We start from the raw sequence: 24,445 nt of genomic DNA on the forward strand, positions 1-24,445 counted from the left end.
TGTGCCTATCAATTGATTTCAAATGACCAAAAACATAGATAGACGCCTGAACTTAACTCATGACCAATTAAACAGTCAATCTCCATTTTACAGCACGCACACAATCAAGTTGTTCTCTGCAACCTCTACCTATTTAAAAACTTGGACATGATGGAAGCCAATTAACAAAATTAAAAAGTAGCAGTTTTTCTAAGTAGTGCCCTAAAAGAACTCCGCTAAGCATCAGCACCATCAACAGTAGACGTCTCAACAGCATCACGAAGGGCCCTCTTCCTACAAAATTAACAAAATTAAGATTTAACACTAACTCAAAATACAAAAAAGAAACACATAGGTTCATTTACGTCAATACCTTGCAGCAATAGCAGAAATAGCCCTAGTCTCCATATGGGCTCTCATAAACATAAGGAATAGGGATAGTGCAGAAATAGCCCTAGTCTCCCAAGTCCTCCCGGAATAGTGATAGTCTCTCAGCGAGATACTAAAAGCCAGAATGCAGAATGGATAAAATGACCCCATGTCAGTACTGACGGGCCTCAGCATCATGATAAGGGAAAATGAGCCCACCGGTGCACAAAGAAGCACCCAATAAATACAATCACTGATAGGCTGTCTATCATGCAGTAAAAGAATAACAAAGATGCATGAAACTGGGCCAACTAGATTGCAATACTTGGCATACTTCCTATTTTCTAGAACCGGAAGCTCCCCACCCTCAAAAAGGAAATTCATTCCCATCAAACCAAAAACCATCATGAAACTAAATGCAACGATACTATACTCGAGATGATGTTGCTGAACAAAAGTACCATCAGCCAGCAGAAGAAAAGTGATGGCTGTGTACATGGCCAGAAAAAGAGAGAGCCATAGCTTTGTTTCGATTTCCGCCTTCATTGTTGGAGGAACTGTAAGATAAATATTCCCAGATTTTAATCCATTATAAATTTAAAAAAAAAAAAAAACAAAGAGATTTAGGCACTAAAACAGCATACAATCATAGCAACACTCAATATTATCACATTACAGATTCCAACGACCACATTTCGGAGCCAAAGTAATATGAACAAAACTCAAACAAGAAACTGTCTAAACACCACTCAGTTGTTCGAATTGGAAACTCAAACTGAAAAACGAACTCTACTGCATCTCAAAAGGGTTTTTTTTTTCAATTTTTGTTCTTAAAAGGGAAAATTAAAGTAAAATCAAACTAACGAAAGTTGAAATATTTTTGTAGTTTTTCTTTTCATTACTCTTTTTTCAGACTAAAAGAAACTCAATGCAGAACTTTTCCAAACTTTCTATTAAAGGCATTGCGCTCCAGTTTTCTAAGTGCAGCTCCAGGGTATTTATATTAAGAAAGCTTTAGCATCTTGCACGTTTTGAAACTCTGAGGATGCTATTCTTTAGCATATTGAGAAAGTTTTCTTTTTGTTTCTCATGCGATGTTCAGTATTCGCTTTGGGGCCGACAAATCCGTAAAGGGAAAAGTGTTCTGTTACAAAAAGAATTTTCATTTCTAACGCTTAAACCCGAGACATCTGATTAAGAATGTAATAGTCCTATTTCAAGTATTGACTAAGGACTAGTTGACGTGAAACTGCTGATTTTAGTAGTTGATAAATGCTTCCGATGGATTTACTTAATTACTAAGATAGGTAGGAGTTGGCTTCACAGTATCGTGAGTTATACATGAGGAAATACTCACGTTCAGACCTCAACCAGGTCTGTTGTAAACATTTGTGGGCCTACAATTGAGCCCAAATGATGAAATAGTGTGGAAACCATTGTATCCCCAAATTGGGCATGCAAGCCTTGTTAGGCCAATTTTCAGGCCCAAACTGGGGAAGGCTAAATTCACAAATTCCTACTCACACTAATCCAGTCACATTTCATAGCTCACAAAATCTTTGGACAAGCATAGATTACTTAATGTTATCATCAGATTACTTAATGTTATCATCAGTTCCTAATTAATAACATCCTAAATCATAAACTCGATCATTATGTTAAACACAAAATTATAACAAAAGCCCGTTGAATAATCACAGCGAATTACATGGACTCCAGCTTTAACAATAAAATTCTACACAGAAAGCAACTATTTCTTCAACCTTCATATATCAACAATTACTCCACCTAAACTTCATTTAACAGATATTAAACCAAAGTGATCTTCAGATCTAAATCCTCCATCTCTTGTATTCAAAATAAATCCATAATGTGATTGCAAAGTACATTAATTAGTTCTGAAATTAATCACAACACAGCCGATTTTGTACCGCGAAAACTCCTATAATTCCATATAGATTTGAAAGGACAAATGTAGCCAATTAGAGGCTACATCCATAACCCAATCCAGCCTTCATTAGCAGAATGCCTCTATTTAACAAACACATGAGTAACTCAAGCAGTGATACAGCACAAACTGACTTTAACAACATGAATTTCATATCCTAATTGACATATTATATCAGAAAAACAGGCTCTGTTCTATACTAAAACTGGAGCAAAGATGCGAGCAACCGGAATCAGCATGATTAGCTAAAATTCACATCAATCCTTAACTGAAAATAAATAAATACATCATTTTAACCTATCTCACTATTTCACCCAAATTGAAATCAAACAATCAATGTGAAACCATGATTTGAGCAAATCAAATGCAAGAGAAGTTTAAGCATGCATCCTTGGTCATTCAATGAGAAAATGATAAAAAAGAGACTTGGAACTGACCTAAACTGCAGAAACAACACTGAAAAGAGCTAGACAAGGCCCAGAGTTCAAGTATGTATATGAGTGTATTAGAAAAAATGTAGTAAAAGAGAAACCCGTCTGTGAAAAATGAGGGAGAGGAGTGTATATAGGTGTTAGAATAGAGAGAGGTAGGGGAATATTTCACCCGGAAATGAGAAGGGAGGGAATATTTTGCAACTGAAAAGTGCCAGGTGTTACTTCACTCTCTCTCTGATCAGGTCTGGGCCAAGTGCCATGGCCCAAGACAGGCCCAATCCGGTTTCAATAGGAGAAAGCCCAAAAGAAAATCAACACAACAAAGATTAAGAAATTCAAAAATAGCCAGATTTACAACTGGTCGTTTAAAAATAGCCCAATTTCAAAAGTAATCGAAATTTAGCCACTTTTCATGTAAAGATAAATCTGAGCGAAATCTCTGTTCAAAACCAGAAAAATACGTCAGTATATTATGCTGGAACTCCAGCATAATATGCTGGAGTACAAGTATAGTTATGCTGGAACTCCAGCATAATATACTGGAGTTCCAGCAAGTATACCGGTCCAGCATAATATACTGGAGTTTGGAGCACCGGTGCTCCACTCTCCAGTATATTATACTGGAGCCAGCAAAGTATGCCGGTCCAGCATAATATGCTAGAGTTCATACACAGGTGCACCGAACTTCAGTATATTATGCTGGACCGGTCTCTATTGCAGCAAAATAGTGGCTATTTTTCATTGACTTGGTAAACGCTGGCTATTTTTGATTGGCCAGTCGGAAAACTGACTATACCGTGCTATTTTTACTATTTTGAACTCTAATTATAAGCAAAGATTTCAGTAAATGCTGACTCTTAATTAACCTAACTCAACCTATTAACTATTCTCATTGATCATGTAAACAAAAATTAAAACGTAATTAATCAGTGAAAAAAACAAAATCAACAAACGAATAGGAAAAATGAGTGGATACACCGATTTACCCTTAAGAAACAGCCATCGAAGCAAAAATGGCGGACAAAAGCAGGGGCAAAATTTGACCGGACTCCGGTGGCCAATTGATGAGTCAAAAATTTCCATCAATCGATTGACTCAATTTTGATCATAAATGTTTAAAAACAAACCCCTTCTTTCTTCCCTTTGTTTCAACTTTGTTCAAATGGCCACTTTTAGCGAAGTACTCTAATTGAATCCAATCTACACAGTTAAACCATTGGAATTTTTACATTCTTATGCCACGTAGGAAACTTTATTACCCTCAATGTTTAAGGTTTGACTTAATTACACTTAGTATACCAAATTACCAATTCTATACCATAGTGTATTTTAAGGGTACAATTAATGCAGCGTATATCCCTCCTTAATTCAAGGTACCGTATATCCCACCCCTCCCACGTTTCTCTCTCCCAAACCCTCACCCTCACCCACGTTTATGTAATGTTATTAAACATACAAGCCTATGATTATGAAAACATAGATTTGCAGTATATTGATGTACAACAACAACGACCCAGTATAATCCCACAAGTGGGGTCTGGGGAGGGTAATATGTACGGAGACCTTACCCCTACCCGGAAGGGTAGAGAGGCTATTTTCAGGAGACCCTCGGCTCAAAAAAGGTTGCAGTATATTGATGTAGAAACACTTAAATCTTACATTGCAATTAGGAGCAACAATCATTCAAGTTCCTGATTACACTCATTGTTATTGAAAATCTTGTGAACTGCAGTCAATTACCACTACTTTATTTCCCAAAAAAATAAAGATAAAGAAGCTCGTGTTTTAACTTCAATCAGCACCTAATTTGAATTTTCTGTTACTCTACATCGAGCTTTAACATGCATTCACCTGCCGCTAGCATTCAAATATATTCTGACTGTTGACACGAAAGCATAAATCTAACGTGCTAGTGCGTGAGATTGAGGTTTGATTGTAACTTGTAGCTTAATTGGTATTTTCGACATTGGTAAAATTTCTCATTCAATTGTAGCTTAATTAGTATTTTTCGACATAACTGCATTTTTTCAGAAGATTTGTAGAAGTTTTAGTTGTTTTTGATTTGTGAAAACAGAAAACAAAACATCTACAATCAGAATACAAATAATCTACAATTTATCTACAAAATATCTACAAACTGGGTAAATTGAATTTTAATATCCCAATTCCCATTCAATTGTAGCTTAATTGGTATTTTCGACATAATTACGTTTTTTGCAGAAGATTTTGTAGAAGTTTTAGTCGTTTTGGATTTGTGAAAATAGAAAACAATGCATCTACAATCAGAATACAAATAATCTACAATTCATCTACAAAATATCTACAAACTGGGTATATTGAATTTTAATATCCCAATTCTCATTCGATTGTAGTTTAATTGGGATTTTCGACATAATTGCGTTTTTTGCAGAAGATTTGTTGAAGTTTTAGTCGTTTTTTATTTGTGAAAATAGAAAACAAAACATCTACAATAAGAATACAAATAATCTATATTTTAACTATAAAATATCTACAAACTGGGTACATTGATTTTTTATATCCCAATTCTCATTCAATTGTAGCATAATTGAGATTTTTGACATAATTGCGTTTTTTCAGAAGATTTGTAGAAGTTTTAGCCGTTTTTTATTTGTGAAAACAGAAAATAAAGCATCTACAATCAGAATACAAATAATCTACAATTTATCTACAATTTCTGCAATATGTCTTCTTCTTCTTCTTCTTCTTCTTCTTCTTCTTCTTCTTCTTCTTCTTCTTCTTCTTCTTCTTCTTCTTCTTCTTCTTCTTCTTCTTCGAGTTTCAACCTGAAATTCAGTCAAAACCAAGTTTAATCTTCACCAAAACCCCTCAAAATTGAGATATAAACTCCAAACCATATTTCCGATTATTTTCAACAACACCCAATCCAAACAAATAATAATTTTTGAAAATCCAAATTTGAATTCAAAGCTTTCAAGCTTTTTAATGGCTGTCAATGGTGGAATTGCTCCTCTCTTTTCATTAGTTTTGTATTACTGAAATTTGTGATTGAAAAATAGAGAGAGATTTAGAGAAAATGTCGACGAATTGAGCTTTTGCAGAACTGATTTCTACAATTTGATTCGAATTTGTTGACGATTTTTTTTAATTTGTGGCTTAAGGAAAAATATCGAAGAATAGAGTTTTTGCAAAAAAGAGTCTATGTAATTTGATTTTAAATTGAAAATATAGGATTTGCATTTCAAATTTGATCTGAAGGTCCCTAAATCAATTAGAATATTCTGTTCCTGATTTGTAGCGTGCCTAATTAGGAAGATTCAGCTACTAATAATTAGTATTTAATAAATGATATAATAATTGTAGAAAAACTGTGAACATAGCGGGTAAATTAGAAACTATGCACATATTTAGTAATAAAGTTTCATATATGGTATAAGAAGGAAAAAATAGAGATTTCATATATGGTATAGGAAGGTAATAGAGATTTTTTCCTTCCTATACCATATATGAAACTTTATTACCAAATATGTGCATAGTTTCTAATTTACCCGCTATGCTCATAGTTTTTCTACAATTATTATACCATTCATTAAATACTAATTATTAGTAGCTGAATCTTCCTAATTAGGCGCGCTACAAATCAGGAACAGAATATTCTAATTGATTTAGGGACCTTCAGATCAAATTTGAAATGAAAATCCTATATCTTCAATTTAAAATCAAATTACATAGACTCTTTTCTGCAAAAACTCTGTTCTTCGATATTTTTCCTTTAGCCATGAATAAAAAAAAGACAAAATCGTCAACAAATTCGAATCAAATTGTAGAAATCAGTTCTGCAAAAGCTCAATTCGTCGACATTCTCTCTAAATCTCTCTCTATTTCTCAATCGAAAATTTTAGTAATACAAAGCAAATGAAAAGAGAGGAGCAATTCCACCATTGACAGCCATTAAAAAGCTTGAAAGCTTTGAATTCAAATTTGGATTTTCAAAAATCATTATTTGTTTGGATTGGGTACAACAACAACAACAACGACCCAGTATAATCCCACAAGTGGGGTCTGGGGAGGATAACATGTACGCAGACCTTACCCCTACCCCGAGGGGCAGAGAGGCTGTTTCCAGGAGACTCTCGGCTCAAGAAAGCAACAAGAGACAATATATTAGTACTATCAATAGACTCATAATAAAATAACATAGAATAACATAACATAACCTAAAATAACAAAATAACAGCAATATAAGAAATATAAGAAATACGAAAAAGATGGAAGGTATAATAATATCCAGCAGATAAAGCCCTGCATCAGTAGCTGACCAGTAGCATCCTAAGACTAACTCCTAACTAGCTAGTCTCACTCTAGTGCACTGTAGAAATATTCACAACTTACCCTACCCTACAACCTTAATGCTCAACCTCCACAATTCCATGTCAAGGGCCATGTCCTTAGTAATCCTAAGTCGCGCCATGTCCTGCCTAATCACCTCGCCCCAATACTTCTTAGGTCTCCCTCTACCTCTCCTCGTGCCCACCACAGCCAGTCGTTCACACCTCCTCACTGGTACATCAGTGCTCCTCCTCTGAATGTGCCCAAACCATCTGAGTCTTGCTTCCCGCATCTTGTCCTCCATGGGGGCCACACCCACCTTCTCTCGAATATCTTCATTCCTAATCTTATCTATCCTTGTATGTCCGCACATCCACCTCAACATCCTCATCTCTGCTACTTTCATCTTCTGGATGTGTGAGTTCTTAACCGGCCAACACTCGGTCCCATACAACATGACAAGCCTAACCACTGCTATATAAAACTTACCTTTTAGTATTTGTTTGGATTGGGTGTTGTTAAAAATAATCGGGAATATGGTTTGGAGTTTATATCTCAATTTTGAGTGGTTTTGGTGAAGATTAGACTTGGTTTTGACTGAATTTCAGATTGAAACTCGAAGAAGAAGAAGAAGAAGAAGAAGAAGAAGAAGAAGAAGAAGAAGAAGAAGAAGAAGAAGAAGAAGAAGAAGAAGAAGAAGAAGAAGAAGAAGAAGAAGAAGAAGAAGAAGAAGACATATTGCAGAAATTGTAGATAAATTGTAGATTGTATTCTGATTGTAGATGCTTTATTTTCTGTTTTCACAAATAAAAAACGGCTAAAACTTTTACAAATCTTCTGAAAAATGCAATTGTGTCAAAAATCCCAATTAAGCTACAATTGAATGGGAATTGAGATAAAAATTTAATGTACCAAGTTTGTAGATATTTTATAGATAAATTGTAGATTATTTGTATTTTAATTGTAGATGCGTTGTTTTCTGTTTTCACAAATCAAAAACGACTAAAACTTCTACAAATCTTCTGCAAAAAATACAATTATGTCAAAAATCCCAATTAAACTACAATCGAATGGGAATTGGGATATTAAAATTTAATATACCCAGTTTGTAGATATTTTGTAGATGAATTGTAGATTATTTGTATTCTGAATGTAGATGCATTGTTTTCTGTTTTCACAAATCCAAAACGACTAAAACTTCTACAAAATCTTCTGCAAAAAATGCAATTATGTCGAAAATACCAATTAAGCTACAATTGAATGAGAATTGGGATATTAAAATTCAATGTACCCAGTTTGTAGATATTATGTAGATAAATTGTAGATTATTTGTATTCTGATTGTAGATGCTTTGTTTTCTGTTTTCACAAATAAAAAACGACTAAAACTTCTATAAATCTTCTGCAAAAAACGCAATTATGTCGAAAAATACCAATTAAGCTACAATTGAATGAGAAATTGTACCAATGTCGAAAATACCAACTAAGCTACAAGCTACAATCGAACCTCAATCTCACGCACTAGCAAGTTAGATTTATGCTTTCGTGTCAACATGCAGAATATATTTGAATGCTAGCGGCGGGTGAATGCATGTTAAAGCTCGATGTAGAGTAACAGAAAATTCAAATCAGGTGCTGATTGAAGTTAAAACACAAGCTTTTTTGCCTTTATTTTTTTGGGAAATAAAGTATTGGTAATTGACTACAGTTCACAAGATTTTCAATAACAATGAGTGTAACCAGGAACTTGAATGATTGTTGCTCCTAATTGCAATGTATGATTTAAGTGTTTCTACATCAATATGTTGCAAATCTATGTTTTCATAATCATAGGTTTTTATGTTTAATAACAGTACATAAACGTGGGTGAGGGTGAGGGTGAGGGTGAGGGTTTGGGAGAGAGAAATGTGGGAGGGGTGGGATATACGGTACCTTGAATTAAGAAGGGATATATGCTGCATTAATTGTACCCTTAAAATACACTATGGTATAGAATTGGTAATTTAGTATACTAAGTGTAATTAAGTCATACCTTAAACATTGAGGGTAATAAGGTTTACTATGTAGCATAAGAATGTAAAAATTCCATTATTTTAATATTTTCTTATACTTTCAATCAAAAAATATACTCATTCCATCCAAAAATACTTTTCATTTTCACTTGTCTTTTTTTTTTTTTTTGGTAATTAATTGTATTATTTACCAAAGTATCTATTTACAATCAGTATTTCAAACCTGAATTTGGACAAATGGCCCCAAATTCAAGTATCTCATCTCACCACCACCCCAAAATTCATTTTCACTTATCAATATTTATATTTTTGACCGATATTTTAATATGTACTTTTTTACTGTATAATATAAGAAGAATTTCAAATTATAGTACATGTTTTCTAATATTTTAATTTTGATTTTAAAACATGAAATTAATCTAATAGCTTTAAAATTATTTCAAATTGACTCTTGAAAAATAAAACGTGACATATATTTTAGGACGGATGAGAATATAAGTATAAATTACATATTTTTATTTAACTAATTGAATTGTTGCTCCTTCAAAATATATAAAAAGACATTACACTACGTTTTACTAAAAATTCGGATAAAGAAATCTCATTATTATCTCTCATTTAGTGCAAAGCCGATTTGACTGTTGCTTTTGTTGTCATAAATAAATTTGGGTCAGCTAAAATATTCCCCTTGCTTGTATTTTGTCGGGGATTTGTCCGTTAAAAGAGAAAGTGTAATTAAAACTAGCTAGAGGAAAAAAAAAATTATTAAAATCTAAATAGGTGAATAGAATAAATAAAAAGTTGCTATTCTCAAGGACTTTAAAAAAAAAACATCTGGTGATTATCTATCGTAGTATTATTACACATTGTTAGTAATCTTCAAAATTATTGATTTTATGGAGTATTATAAATGTACAATTGGAAGCCATATTTTGATTGAGTTTTCCGTTAATGACCGTTTGCTGTCAATTTTCATCATTCAGAAATCCAATAATATTGTAGCAGTTTAATTAAAGTAAACTTTGATTAATGGTAGGTCTTTTGAATTTCTAAATTAGAAAAAGAAAATGAATAATAAAAGGCAAAATACCTTACCATCCCCTAAACTTATCACGGATTATTAGTTACAGCCTTAAACTATCCGTGGTCATAATTATCCCCCTCAACTAGGCCTTTTGAGAGCCATTACCCCCTTGGATGCTGATGTGACAAATTGTGTAGGTGCACTCGCCTGCCACATGGATTTTTCTGTATATGTGACATTTTTTTGAAAAATAAAATATATTTTTACCTTTTAAGTATGTTACTTTTTTAGATAATTTTATTTGAATATAATTTATAATAAAACTTGGATAGAACTACATTATTTAGGCTAAATTTTTATTTGGCTAAAAATAATAAAGTTTTAGTTTATCTTTTTTTTTTAATTTGACCTGAAAATAAAGATTTATACAATTGAAATAAATAGTCAAGTCATCTAAAAAGTTATAAAAATACATAGTTTGAAATTAATTATTTTGGCTATAATTTTTTTTATATAGCTCTAAATTAGGATGCTCTCTCTCTATATATTTTTGTTTACAGATTTTACATGTAAAAAGGTAAAAGTTGAAATAAATAGTCATTGTATCAAAAGAAGAAATACAAAGAGTGTAGAATTGCAAAAAATAACTTACTCTATGGATACATTTTTAGAGGAATAAAAAAAGAGCAGCCTGGTGCACTAAGCTCCCGCTACGTGCGGGGTCTGGGGAAGGGCCGGACCACAAGGGTCTATCGTGCGCAGCCTTATCCTGCATTTCTGCAATAAGTATGTTAGAAATAATAAGTTATTTCTTGCATTTGTTCACTCTCTTTATTTCTTCTTTTGATGCAATGATTATTTATTTCAACTGTGTATTTTTACTTTTTCATGTAAAATATGTAAAAAAGTATATTTTTAGAGCACCATAATTTAGAGCTATATAAAAAATTATAGCCAAAATAATTAATTTCAAACTATGTATTTTTATAACTGTTTAGATGCCTTGACTATTTATTTTAATTGTATAAATCTTTATTTTTCAGGTCAAATTCAAAAAAAGATTAACTAAAACTTTATATTCTTAACCAAATAAAAAAATTTAGCCAAAATAATGTATTTCTATCCAAGTTTTATTATAAATGTATTCGAAAAAAATTATATAAAAAAGTAACATACTTAAAAGGGTAAAAATATATTTTATTTTTCAAAAAAATGCCACATATACAGAAAAATTTGCGTGGTAGACGAGTGCACCTACATAATTTTGCACATTAGCGTGTGGGTGGAATGACTCTCAAAAGGCCTAGTTGAGGGGGTAATTAAGATCATGAATAATTTAAGGCTGTAACTAATAATCCGTGATAAGTTTAGGAGGTTTTTAGATATTTCATAATAAAAACTTAGAATTGCAGTATAACTAATAGTTTTTGGAAAAAATCACAAGGGTTTTTCATAAACGCTTAAGATAACGGGGAAAAGCTGAGTAACTTGTTAAGGTTATGAAAGTTGAGGTTTTTAGATATTTCATTTTAGATCCTACCATTCTATATAAGAATGATATAATAAATACTTATTCGAGCTTGGTGTTTATATTAAACTAATTAAATATATTTAAATTAAATAATTTACTAAACTATAATATGCATTGATGTCACGACTCGGAATTTCCACCTTCGGGAGTCGTGATGACGCCTACTCGTGAAAGCTAGGCAAGCCAAGAACCTTTGCAATCATGAATCCATATCGTTTTTATACATGATTAAACAATTAAATTATTAATGAATAAGCAATTAAAAGACAGCGGAAAATAAAATTTAGCGAAAGTCTGAACTAAATATAGAAACAACGTCTAGAAAATCAATACAAGTCTCTACCCAGCACCTGGTGTCACAACATACACGGACTGTCTAGGATTACCACAAATAAGAGTTTGAAATAAAAGAACTTAGTCTGTCTCGGGTATAAATGTCAACAAAACATGAAAACTGATAGAAGAGACGCCGGGCCTGCGGACGCCAGCAGGGCTACCTCGGAATCTCGTGGACTGAAGGATGGCTCCCTGACTACTGCTGCGCACCGTAAGCTGCTCCGGTATCTGCACATAAGTGCAAAGTGTAACATCAGCACAACCGACCCCATGTGCTGGTACGTGTCTGGCCTAACCCCAGCGAGGTAGTGACGAGGCTAGGACCAGACTTCAGATAAATCCTGTATATATATATATATATATATATATATATATATATATATATATATATATATATATATATATATATGCAAATACAACGGAAAAAATATAAGGAATAAACAATTAAAGCTGGGGAAGGGAAACATGCTTCGGGGGTAGCAGATAAAACAGAATATCAAGAATAATAAGGAAACTACAATTTAACTTTTAATACGGATAAAAAGAAATAAAGGCAACTTTCATTTTCAGTTTCATCTTGTTGCAGGCATGCAACCCGATCCCATTTCTCATATCTTGTGGTAGGCGTACCACCCGCTCCCATTTCATTTATATCTTGTGGTAGGCGTACCACCCGCTCCCATTTCATCAATCTTATGGTAGGCGTACCACCCGCTCCCATTTCATCATATCTTGTGGTAGGTGTACCACCCGCACCCTTTTACGATGCATCACAAATTACAAGAAATCCCGGCAAGGGAACATAAGCAATAGAATGACTTCCCGGCAAGAGAACAAAGGCAATATAATAATTTCCCAGAAAGGGAATAACAATATCGAAATAGTCATCCCGACAAAGGAGAATCAGCTATAACCAATCTTAACTTAGATTGTACTCAGCTCAATTAATGGCAATGCTCAATCATAAATAAGATCTACGAGGATAAGACAAATCTCTGCTCAATATAGAAGATCATTAATTAAAGCATCCGAAATATCATTTAAGAACACAACAACTTTCAATTTAAGACTCACGGTCATGCTCGACACCAACGTATAGGATACTTGTCACCATGCATATGCGTTGTACTCAACAAGACGCAAGTAGCAAATATGACTCAACTCCTAATCCCTCAAGCTAAGGTTAGACCGAACACTTACCTCAAATTTTTACGGCCAACTCAATCCTCAATTATCGCTTTTGCTCTCGAATCCAGCTCCAATCCAATCGAATCTATACATGATTGACTCAATATCATCATTAAGAGCTAAACCATACAATTCCTATGCCCAATTATAACTTTCCAATTATTTTTCCCAAAATCTCAAATATCGACCCCGGACCCGCTTGATCAAAACACGAGGTTCGGACCAAAATTAAATCTCTCATTCACCCACGAGCTCGAATATATAATTTATTTTTAAACTTGACCCCAAAACGAGGTTTAAATCAAGAAAAATTAAAAAGCCCTAACTCTACCCAAATCCCTAATTTTCTACCCTTAATCATATATTTTTGGCCTAGAAATTCATTAGATGTTGATGAAAATGGAAGAAAACGAGTCTAAGATTACATACCTATGAGTTTGTGGTGAAATCCTCTTTCAAAAATCGCCCAATTTGGAGTTAAAATGAAGAAGTTATGAAAATTTGATAAATTCTCGGTTAGCTACTGTTTTTAAATCGCTGGGCAGACCTTCATCGCGTTCGCAATGGGTCTCCCGCGTTCACGAAGAGCATACTTACATAGCCTTATGCGATCGCAATACCTCTTACGCGTTCGCGAGGGTTGGTCCTCCTGACCTTCGCGTTAGCGGGCCTAGGAACGCGTTCGCGTAGAGGAAAAATGCTAAATTCCATACCAGCCCCCATTTGCCCTATGCGTTCGCGAGACATGGGTCGCGTTCGCGTAGAGCAACCCCCCAATGCTCCGCGTTCGCGATCCTTACCCCGCATTCGCATTGAACAAAAATCCCCTATCCCCATTTACCTTATGCGATCGCGAGAGTGACTACGTGATCGCAAAGAGCAACAGGCCTGGGCACCTATTGCAGATTTTCTGCAATCTTTCTAAGTCAAAAACCATTCCGAAACGCCTTCGAAACACTTCCCGAGCCCTCGGGTCTTCTAATCAAACACATGTACTAACTCAACAATATCATACGAACTTATCGGTGCGATCAAATCGCCTAAATAGCCTCAAAACAATGAATCAAACCTCAAAAATCAAGAATTTTTCCAAAACTTCATCAAGTTTCAAATTTAGAACTTCAAGTCCGAAACACGTCAAACGACGTCCGTTTTTAACCAAATTTACAGGAAGGACTTAAAGCATATATAATACATGTACCGGGCGCCGGAACCAAAATACGAGCCAGATACCGTCGCTTTCTAATCAAATTTCATTTCCAATTTTCTTAAACATTTCCAGTAAATAATTTTTCTTAAAAAATTCATTTCTCGGGCTTGAGACCTCGAAATTCAATTCCGGGCATATGCCTACGTCCCATATTTTCCTACGGACCCTCCGGAACCGTCAAATCACGGGTCCGAGTCCGTTTGCCTAAAATGTTGACCAAAGTCAAATTTATTCATTTTAATACCAAAATTTAGCATTTTTCACAGAATTTCATATTTAAGCTTTCCGGCTACGCGCCCGGACTGCGCATGCAAATCGAGGCGATTTTAAATGAGGTTTTCAAGGCCTTGGAAGCACGGAATTGATAAGAAAACAGGTGATGACCCTTTGGGTCGTCACATTCTCCACCTCTAAAACAACTGTTCGTCCTCGAACGGACAGAAGAAGGAAGTACCTGAGTCGGGGAAAAGATGAGGGTAATAGCTCCGCATATCGGACTCGAACTCCCAGGTCAAGGCTTCAGGAGGCTGACCTCTCCACTGAACACGAATAGAGGGGAAACTATTGGATCTCAACTAACAAACCTTCCGGTCTAGAATAGCTACCGGCTCCTCCTCATAAGACAAGTCCTTGTCCAACTGGACAGTGCTGAAATCTAACACTTGGGATGGATCGCCGTGATATTTCTAGAGCCTAGACACATGAAAAAGTGGATGCACGGATGATAAGCTCGGCGGTAATGCAAGTCTATAAGCCACCTCTCCCACTCGATCAAGAATCTCAAACGGGCCAATGAACCTAGGGCTAAGCTTGCCCTTCTTCCCAAATCTCATCACGCCCTTCATAGGCGACACTCGGAGCAATACCCGCTCACCAACCATAAAAGCCACATCTCGAACCTTGCGATCTGGATAGCTCTTTTGCCTAGACTAAGCTGTACGAAGCCTATCCTGAATGATCCTGACCTTGTCCAAGGCCTCCTAAACCTGATCCATACTCAACAATCGAGCCTCTCCCGGCTCAAACTATCCAACCGGAGATCGACACCGCCTACCATATAAAACCTCATAAGGAGTCTTTTGGATACTCGACTGGTAGCTGTTGTTGTAGGCAAACTCTGCTAAAGGCAAAAACTGATCCCACGAACCTCCAAAGTCAATAACACAAGCTCGGAGCATATCCTCTAATATCTGAATAGTCCGCTCAGACTGTCCGTCCGTCTGAGGATGAAATGTTGTACTCAACTCCACCTGGGTGCCCAACTCTCGCTGAACTGCTCTATGGAAACGCAAGGTGAACTGCGTACCCCGGTCCGAAATGATAGATATCGGCATACCATGAAGGCGAACAATCTCCCGGATATAGATCTCAGCTAACCTCTCGGATGAATAAGAGACTGCCATATGAATGAAATACGCTGACTTGGTCAGCCTATCAACAATGACCCAAACTGTGTCGAACTTCTTTCGAGTCAGCGGAAGTCCAGTAACGAAGTCCATAGTGATCCGCTCCCACTTCCACTCGGGAAGCTCAATCCTCTGAAACAATCCACCAAGCCTTTGATGCTCATACTTAACCTGCTGACAATTCAAACACCGAGCCACATATGCAACAATATCCTTCTTCATTTTATGCCATCAATAATGTTGCCGCAAATCCTGATACATCTTCGCGGTGCCCGGATGAATAGAGTACCTGGAGCTATGGGCCTCCTCTAAAATCAACTCTCGAAGCCCATCCACATTGGGCACACAAACTCGACCCTGCAATCTCAAAACTCCATCAACATCTAAGGTAACCTGCTTGGCACCTCCTCGCTGCATTGTGTCTCTAAGGACACACAAATGGGGATCATCAAATTGCCGATCACGAATATGCTCCAATAATGAAGAACGAGCGACCGTGAAAGCTAATACTCGACTCAGAAATATCCAACCTCGCGAATCGATTGACAAGGCCTGAAAATCCAAAGCAAACAGCCTCTGACCGACCGGGATATAAGCAAGACTGCCCATACTGGCTGACTTCCTACTCAAAGCATCGGCCACCACATTGGCCTTCCCCGGGTGGTATAAGATAGTAATATCATAATCCTTCAACAACTCCAACCACCTCCTTTGCCTCAAATTCAACTCCTTTTGCTTGAACAAGTACTAAAGACTCTTATGATCCATGAACACCTCACACGCCATGCCATACAGATAATGCCTCCAAATCTTCAATGCGTGAACAATGACTGCCAACTCCAAATCATGCACCAGATGGTTCTTCTCATGAATCTTCAACTGCCTCGAAGCATAGGCAATGACCTTGCCATCCTGCATCAACACTGCACCAAGCCCAATACAGGAATCATCACAATAGACTATGTAAGGCCCTAAACCTGTAGGCAAAACTAACACCGGTGTCGTAGTCACAACTGTCTTGAGCCTCTAAAAGCTCGCCTCACACTTGTCCGATCATCTGAACTAGGCACCCTTCTAGGTCAACCTGGTCATCGGGACTGCGATAGATGAGAACCCTTCCACGAACCGACGATAGTAGTCTGCCAATCCCAAGAAACTCCGAATCTCTGTAGCTGATGCTGGTCTAGGATAGTTCTTGACTACCTCAATCTTCTTCGGGCAACCTGAATACCCTCTGCTGATACGACATGACCCAAGAATGCAACTGAACTTAACCAAAACTCACACTTCGAGAACTTAGCATATAGCTGACTATCCTTCAGAGTCTGAAGAACCACTTTGAGATGCTGCTCGTGCTCCTCCTGGCCGCGGGAATATATCAGAATATCATCAATGAAGACTATCACAAATGATTCCAAATAAGGCCTGAACACTCGATTCATCAAATCCATAAAAGCTGATGGGGAATTTGTCAACCCAAATGACATGACCAAGAACTCATAATGCCCGTACCAAGTGCAGAAAGCTGTCTTAGGGACATCGGATGACCTAATCCTCAACTAATGGTAGCTAGATCTCAAGTCAATCTTTGAAAATACCTTGGCACCCTGAAGCTGATCGAATAAATCATCAATCCTCGGCAATGGATACTTATTCTTGATTGTAACCTTGTTCAACTGCCGGTAATCAATGCACATTCTCATCGAACCATCCTTTTTCTTTACACACAACACCGGCGCACCCCAAGGTGAAACGCTGGGTCTAATGAAACCCTTCTTAAGCAAGTCTTGCAACTGCTCCTTCAACTCTTTCAACTCTGGCGGGTCCATACGATATGGCAGAATAGAAATGGGCTGAGTGCCCGAAGCCAAATCAATGCAGAAATCAATATCCCTGTTGGGTGGCATCCCCAGCAGGTCTGAAGGGAAAACCTCAGGAAACTCACGAACCACGGGCACAAAATCAATAGAGGGAACCTCAGCACTGGAATCATGAACATAAGCCAAATAAGCCAAACACCCCTTCTCGACCATACGCCGAGCCTTCACATAAGAGATAACGCTACGGGTAGAATGACCAGGAGTCCCTCTCCACTCTAAATGAGGCATACCCGGTAAAGCTAAGGTCACAGTCTTGGCATGGCAATCCAAGATAGCGTGGTAAGGTGATAACCAGTCCATCCCCAATATAATATTGAAGTCGACCATATCTAAAAGCAACAAATCTACACGAATCTCGAGACCCCCAATCATCACAATACAAGAACAATGGACTCGTTCAACCACAATAGAATCACCCACCGGTGTCGACACATAAACAGGAATACTCAATGAATTACTAGGCATGGCCAGACACGATGCAAAATAAGATGACACATACGAATAGGTAGACCCTGGATCAAATAACACTGAAGCATCTCTATCACAAACCAGAATGGTACCTGTAATGACTGCATTTGAAGACTCAGCCTCGGGCCTGGCTGGAAGAGCATAACATCGGGGCTAGGCCCCACCACCCTGAACTACCTCTCTGGGACGGCCTGAGCTCCACCTCTAAGACCTCTACCTCCACCTCTAGCTGGCTGGGCAGGCTGTGGAATATCTGGTACCTATACCATAGCACGAGAACCCTGATGCAGAGAACTGCTCAAAGCTCGAGGGCAATACCTAGCAATGTACCTCGTGTCGCCAAAAGTAAAACAAGCCCTTGACTAACGGCCCTGGAAACTCTGAAGCGGTGGTACACTGATAGGTGCTGATGGTGCACTGAAGGACTGCTGATCAGGATACTACACCTGAGGACCACAGCTACCTGAAGCACCGTGAGAAACCTGAAGAGCTGACTGAAAGGGCCTAGGAGGATGGCCTCTACCATATGAATCTCTACCTCCAGACGAGGTACCACTGAATCTGCCTAAATGACAGGGCCTCTTATCCGACCCATGACCACCTTTCCCTATGACAGAACCATCTTAACTCTGCGGGCCACATTGGCCGCCTCCTGAAATGTGATCTTACTCCCGGCCTCTTAGGCCATCTGAAGACAAATCGGCTGAATAATGTCACACCTACTTTTTTGCCTGCGCCCCCGAGAAGGGACACAGAAGGGAGTTTTTCCAATTAAGGGACAATCGAAACAGGATTTATTTATTTATTTTAGAGTCGCCACTTGGGAGATTTATGGTGTCCCAAGTCACCGGTTGAATCCCGAATCGAGGAAAAGAATGAATCTGTTTAACAATCTGCGTACCAAAAATTCGGATAAGGAATTCTGTTAACCCGGGAGAAGGTGTTAGGCATTCCCAAGTTCCGTGGTTCTAGCACGGTCGCTCAACTGTCATGTTTAGCTTATTTATCTGATTTGTACATGTTGTAACCTATGTGCCGATTTTAACTTTTAACCGCTTTATTCACTTTATTACAGAGAATTGAACGTCGTTTGAGACATATCTTTGGACTGCGCCGCATGAAATGAACCCGCAATCCTGAACACATCTGATTCAACGTTTTGGGATTTGGATTTGGGTCGCATGAAATGCACACCCGAGCTTAGGGACGATAACATTATTAGATACATACCTAAAGATGCTAGCTCGTTATTACTTCTGAGAAAGCCGTGAAATTCGCTAAACGGTCCTTCCCGAAATCTAAAGAGTCAATATCTACATTTTATGAGGGCCCCACAGTTTGTGATTTATTTCGGCGAGGCTCAACTCATTCATTTTAAGGATATCCTAAAGCGACTACGTCTTCTATTTCGTTTATCTCTAGAATAAAAGAAGAAAATACCTAATTTATTTACATGTTTGAGAGTTATTATTGAAAAAATTCGAACCTAAATAGTTAACATCAAAGACAGACGGGAACATGGGGGACATAACAGTTTTGGGCCCAGGCCCTAGCACACTGGGCGCGGAACTGGACTTGGGCCATTTCTATTTTTAACGTCTGGCCTGCTACTTACTTGTACACTTTTGGGTATTCACAATAAGGCAGAAATGGAATCAACAACTACAAAAACCCCTTTTATAACTCTAAATGAACAAGTCTGCTAACTAAAACAGTTTGAACTACTGATTAGCTGACCTAAAGTCTTTATACGTATTTGAAACATGCTTTGTAAAGGAATAAGTTGAAATATCTGAATGCTACCACCACATTATTGGTTCTTTAAAATAAACATGCAGGGCAGTCTATCCACTACTACTGCTCGATACTCAGTTGTACATAGCAAAGCTATTACATGCTTTTAACAGATGAAACTAGCTACTATATTACACAACTTAAAATTTTAGAAGATACAAAGCTAAATGTTAAAACTTCAGTTCCTCATCTCAGATTCATGCTTCAAATTTTAGATTTACAAGGTTCAGCAAAACAATTGTGTACCTGATAGAAGAACAGAAATATAGGAGAAGAGGAGTCAATAGTAGTAGCAGTAACACAACAACAGATTCAACAAACCAGTTTGAAGAAAAACCAGCAATATCGGACAATCGACAGGGCACTGAAGCTATAATAGTATTGTATTCAGCAGTGAAGAAAAGACTTCTCTTTTCAGTTTCTATCTCTCAATATGCTGAAAGTAGTTGTAAGGAAGCAAGCCTAGGACCACAGATCTCTAACTCTGGACTTTTCGATCCAACTTCCAGCCTATCTCACACTCAATATCTTCTGACTTTATGAAGATTAAAAGCCAGCACTGTTTTTGCCTTTTTTTCAAACTCTGAAATCTTAATGTCCAGCCCCTTACTTGTTCTAAAAGAGCCTACTTATTGGCAAAAATCAGCAAGCAACAGGCTGCCCGTTTCTATTTTGCCCATACCCCTTAAAACTAATCAGAAATGCCCATCCTCCTGACAGCCCCCTATCATGTGTTTTGTGCCCAAGAGGTATGGGTAATTTTGTAATATTCAATTAACCCCATGCTATCAAGTTTTGTTCTCCACTATTAATAAATAATTGTATTAGTTTAATGACATTTCAGTACCCTACTGTCAGCCCCCTTAAACTAATCAATTTATGAACTTTTCAATCCCCAAGCTACCCTGAATCCACTGATTATTACTGTATTACCCTAGGTTTTAGAAATCTGAAATTTAAACCTGTAAGAGTTCAAACTCAACAACTGACCAAAACTAATTTCTAACTATCTCCTAATTGCTACAGCTATAACCAATTCACAACTAAATTCAAACAATGGCTCGATCAAAGGTGAAGCAGTATGAATCAGATTATCCTAACATTCAAACCTGTAAAACTAATCGACGACATTTATCCAATCGACTATACTAGCTATAACATATAACAATCAATCGATAAACAAATAAGACTAAACAAGCCCCCAAATGATTTCAGTAGTTTTGCACAAAACAGGGAACCTACATGAATTAACCACTCGACGATATTAATCACATCGAATATGTATCCTACCACACGTATTTAACAATGGTCAGAAGAAGAGTCGACCAAATAAAGGGTCTATGAAGATGAAGAGAATTGACAGAAACAACAGAAATCAACAAATTAACTAGACATGCTAACAAACACAAATAGAATACAAACAACAAAAGAAGAGGAAAAAGAAACTTATCTTGGAAGCTTAAAACAAAATGGCGCAGGCTTGAACCAGACTCGACCCTTTGAGGTTGAACGGACTTTAATCGAAGTGTTCTCAACTGAGAACACCTTGATTAAGGTCTATTAGACCCCAATCTTGTGTTGACTTGGGCAGACCCCCCAATATTTGGATTTCTAGGGTTCTTGAGGGTTTGATTTGGGGCTCGAAGGTCTCTACCTAGATTCGAACTGAACCAAGTGTGTCTAGGGCATGAGGGAGGTCAGAGGGTGACATGGTGTGAGTTTGGGGATGGTTGGGGTAGGTTTAGGTTTCACTCGAATATTCTATTAAAGATTCGAGATGCTGGAGGTTGATTCGAGACAAACGACTAGAAGATTTGTAACGAGGGTGGTTAGGAGATTCAGGGGTGTGATTTTGGTGGTCATCGGAGGAGGTAAGGTTTCAGGCTGGTTCTTTGATTTGATATTCGAAACGTTCCGTTGAGATTCGAAGCAGAGGGAGCCTGGATTCGTGCTGAGGGTGGTTAGGCGGCTCAGAGGTGTTGGTTTCATGGCCAACGGCATCGTTGCCGCCGGCTTTCAGGCGAAGGGGCGGGGTAGCGGCTAGGGTTTCCATATGGAACCTGTCTCTAAGTGTGAGAGAGACGAAGGAGTAAGAGAGGGGGGTTGGTCTGGGGGGTGTAGGGTGAGGGATTGGGGTTTTTATACGGAGTGGGTGGTTTGATCCTGGCCATTGGATCTGGTGAGATCAATGGCCAGGATTAAGGGAGTTAACCAACACGACATCGTTTGATTTAAGTAGGGGGTCGATTTGAACCGGGCAATGGGTCGGGTACGGGGAACGAGTATGAAAGATGTGATCTGAGCTGTTGATCTATTTAAGATCAACGGCCCCGCTCAATTGTGCCATAAACGGTGCCGTTTGGGCACCTCTGAGGAGACATACCTGTTTAACACATTGGGCCAGCTCGTTTGGGCCTGTCTTCATTTTAATTTTTTGGCCTAAACCGAGTGTTCTCTATTATTTTCAACTCTTTTTCTTTTTCTACTTTTAATTAACAATCAATAAAATTCTAAAATAATTTGTAAAACCAAAATTAGCCTACAAAATGTTAATTAAACCTCAACAACAATTAACGCACAAGGTTAGACATTCAATTAATTAAAAGAAAATTACACCACAGCATACATAAATGACAAATCGCAACAAAACTGCATTTTTTTTTGTAATTTTCTTTCTTTTTACGTAAAACATGAATTAATTAATTCCAAGACGTACAATCAAATCTTGAATGTGCATGCAACATGTATTTTTGTATTTTTTAATTAATCACAATAAGGGTAAACATTTACGGACAAAATAATTACCAAAATGTCACGCAGATTCTCAAAATTGTACACAGATGAAATTTGTTTTATTTTTTGGTTTCTTTTGGAGTAGTTTCCGTGAAGCAAAAATCACGGGCTCACAGCTGCCCCTCTTTGGCTGAAAACATAAAGAGTTTTCGTGCAAAGATAAAGTGAGCGGATACGAGCGATTTTTTGCCCGTTGGAATACTCCGCATGAAGCATTTTCGAAAAAGATTTAACCGAACCTTTGCTTCTGAGGTTTCCTACATATCCCTAGCTAGAAGGGAATCAGGTTAATGTAGTTCGGGAAGTTTTGGTAGCTGGGACTACCATGGAGCTGTGGATTTACCGCTGCTGCTGCTTACTGACTTCCTTATTACACCATGATAAAAGAAAACAAGAAGTTAGACTAAACTGTCATCTATGAATTACAAGGATTTATTCTCAAACTTGGTCAAGTGACTGGTGTTGTCTTGTTGCCTTGTGTTTCCACTGCTGTTTCTTTCTTTGGCTCGACTTGTATTCTCCCTTGATTGCCGACCTTGAACTACTTATTTCTTTCTTGTGAACCTCACATTATTTTCCTTTGAGTCTTGAACAGCCCTCCTCCGCTGGGGATTTCTGTTGTTTCTTGCTGGGGATTTTTGTTGTCTCTCTCTGCCTTGCTGACTTCAATAATTACTTTTTAAGACTTAACATCTCCATTCTGCAGGTGGGCTCCTGACTTCAATAACTTCTCAAATAACACCTCCATTCTACAGGTGGGCTCCTGACTTCAACTATTGATTTGGGACTTGCGTTTCCTATGGCGAAACTAGACTTGGGAAGTGTGTCTCCTATGCATGAAAATAAACCTAGGAGGAAATGCATCTCCTATGGGTGAACATGAACCTTAGGAGGAAATGCCTCTCCAATGGGTGAAACTAAACTTAGGAGGAAATACCTTTCCTATGGGTAAAACTAAACTTAGCAAGAAATGCCTCTCCTATGGATAAAACTAAACTTAGGAGGAAATGCCTCTCCTATTGGTAAAACTATATATGGGCGGGCTCCCAACTTCAATGCTAACTTAGGAGGAAATGCCTCTCCTATGGGTAAAACTAAACTTAGGAGGAAATTCCTCTCCTATGGGTAAAACTAAACTTAGGAGGAAATGCGTCTCCTATGGGTAAAAGTAAACTTAGGAGGAAATGCGTCTCCTATGGGTAAACTAAACTTAGGAGGAAATGCCTTTCCTATGTTTTGATATGAACCTAGCTTCCATCCCTGTTCCAAACAAAGGAAACTTGTGAGTTTAAACATGGCGGTTGGTTGCGCTACTCTTGCTGGGGATGCTATCAACCCTTTTCCTTTTGTCCTGAATTATCTTTCTTCAAAACTACTTCCCTCAAAACTTGTATTGTCTTCTATGCGAACTGCTAGGGATACCATTCTCTCAAAAATGTGTTATCTTACTCTTCCCAAGACTACTTCCCTTAAGAGTAATGTTTCATTCCTCTGCAAACCGTATCTATGTCTAATCTTCCTTCAAAGACTATCTCCCTTCAAACTCGTGTTACCTTCCTCTTGACATTGCTTTCTTTAAAGCTTATTTTGCCTTCTCCCGAAAAACTGCTGGGGATATCGCTTTTCCCAAAACTGTGTTAGACTTCTCGAAAAATTTCGAAATGAACGAAAATTTTCTGCCCCAGTTTGATAATCTTCTTTGTGACCCTGTCTTTCTGCTGTGTAATATTCCCTTTCCCTGCTTCAAATCAAAGAAAAATTTGTTA

At 37.5% G+C, this 24,445-nt stretch overlaps 1 protein-coding gene across 1 annotated transcript; it reads right to left on the reverse strand.

The window, feature by feature from the left end:
- Nucleotides 1-12: 12 nt before the first annotated feature.
- LOC107803650 (uncharacterized) lies at nt 13-2,904 on the reverse strand. Its single transcript, XM_016627417.2, has 3 exons — nt 2,734-2,904; nt 353-905; nt 13-273 (listed from the first exon to the last, which is right to left on the reverse strand). Exons 2-3 carry the CDS (start codon nt 892-894, stop codon nt 216-218), a joined length of 600 nt encoding a protein of 199 aa, XP_016482903.1. The 5' UTR covers nt 895-905; nt 2,734-2,904; the 3' UTR covers nt 13-215.
- Nucleotides 2,905-24,445: the final 21,541 nt, after the last annotated feature.

This window comes from Nicotiana tabacum, chromosome 7, assembly GCF_000715075.1.
Source record: "Nicotiana tabacum cultivar K326 chromosome 7, ASM71507v2, whole genome shotgun sequence".
Lineage (NCBI taxonomy): Eukaryota > Viridiplantae > Streptophyta > Magnoliopsida > Solanales > Solanaceae > Nicotiana > Nicotiana tabacum.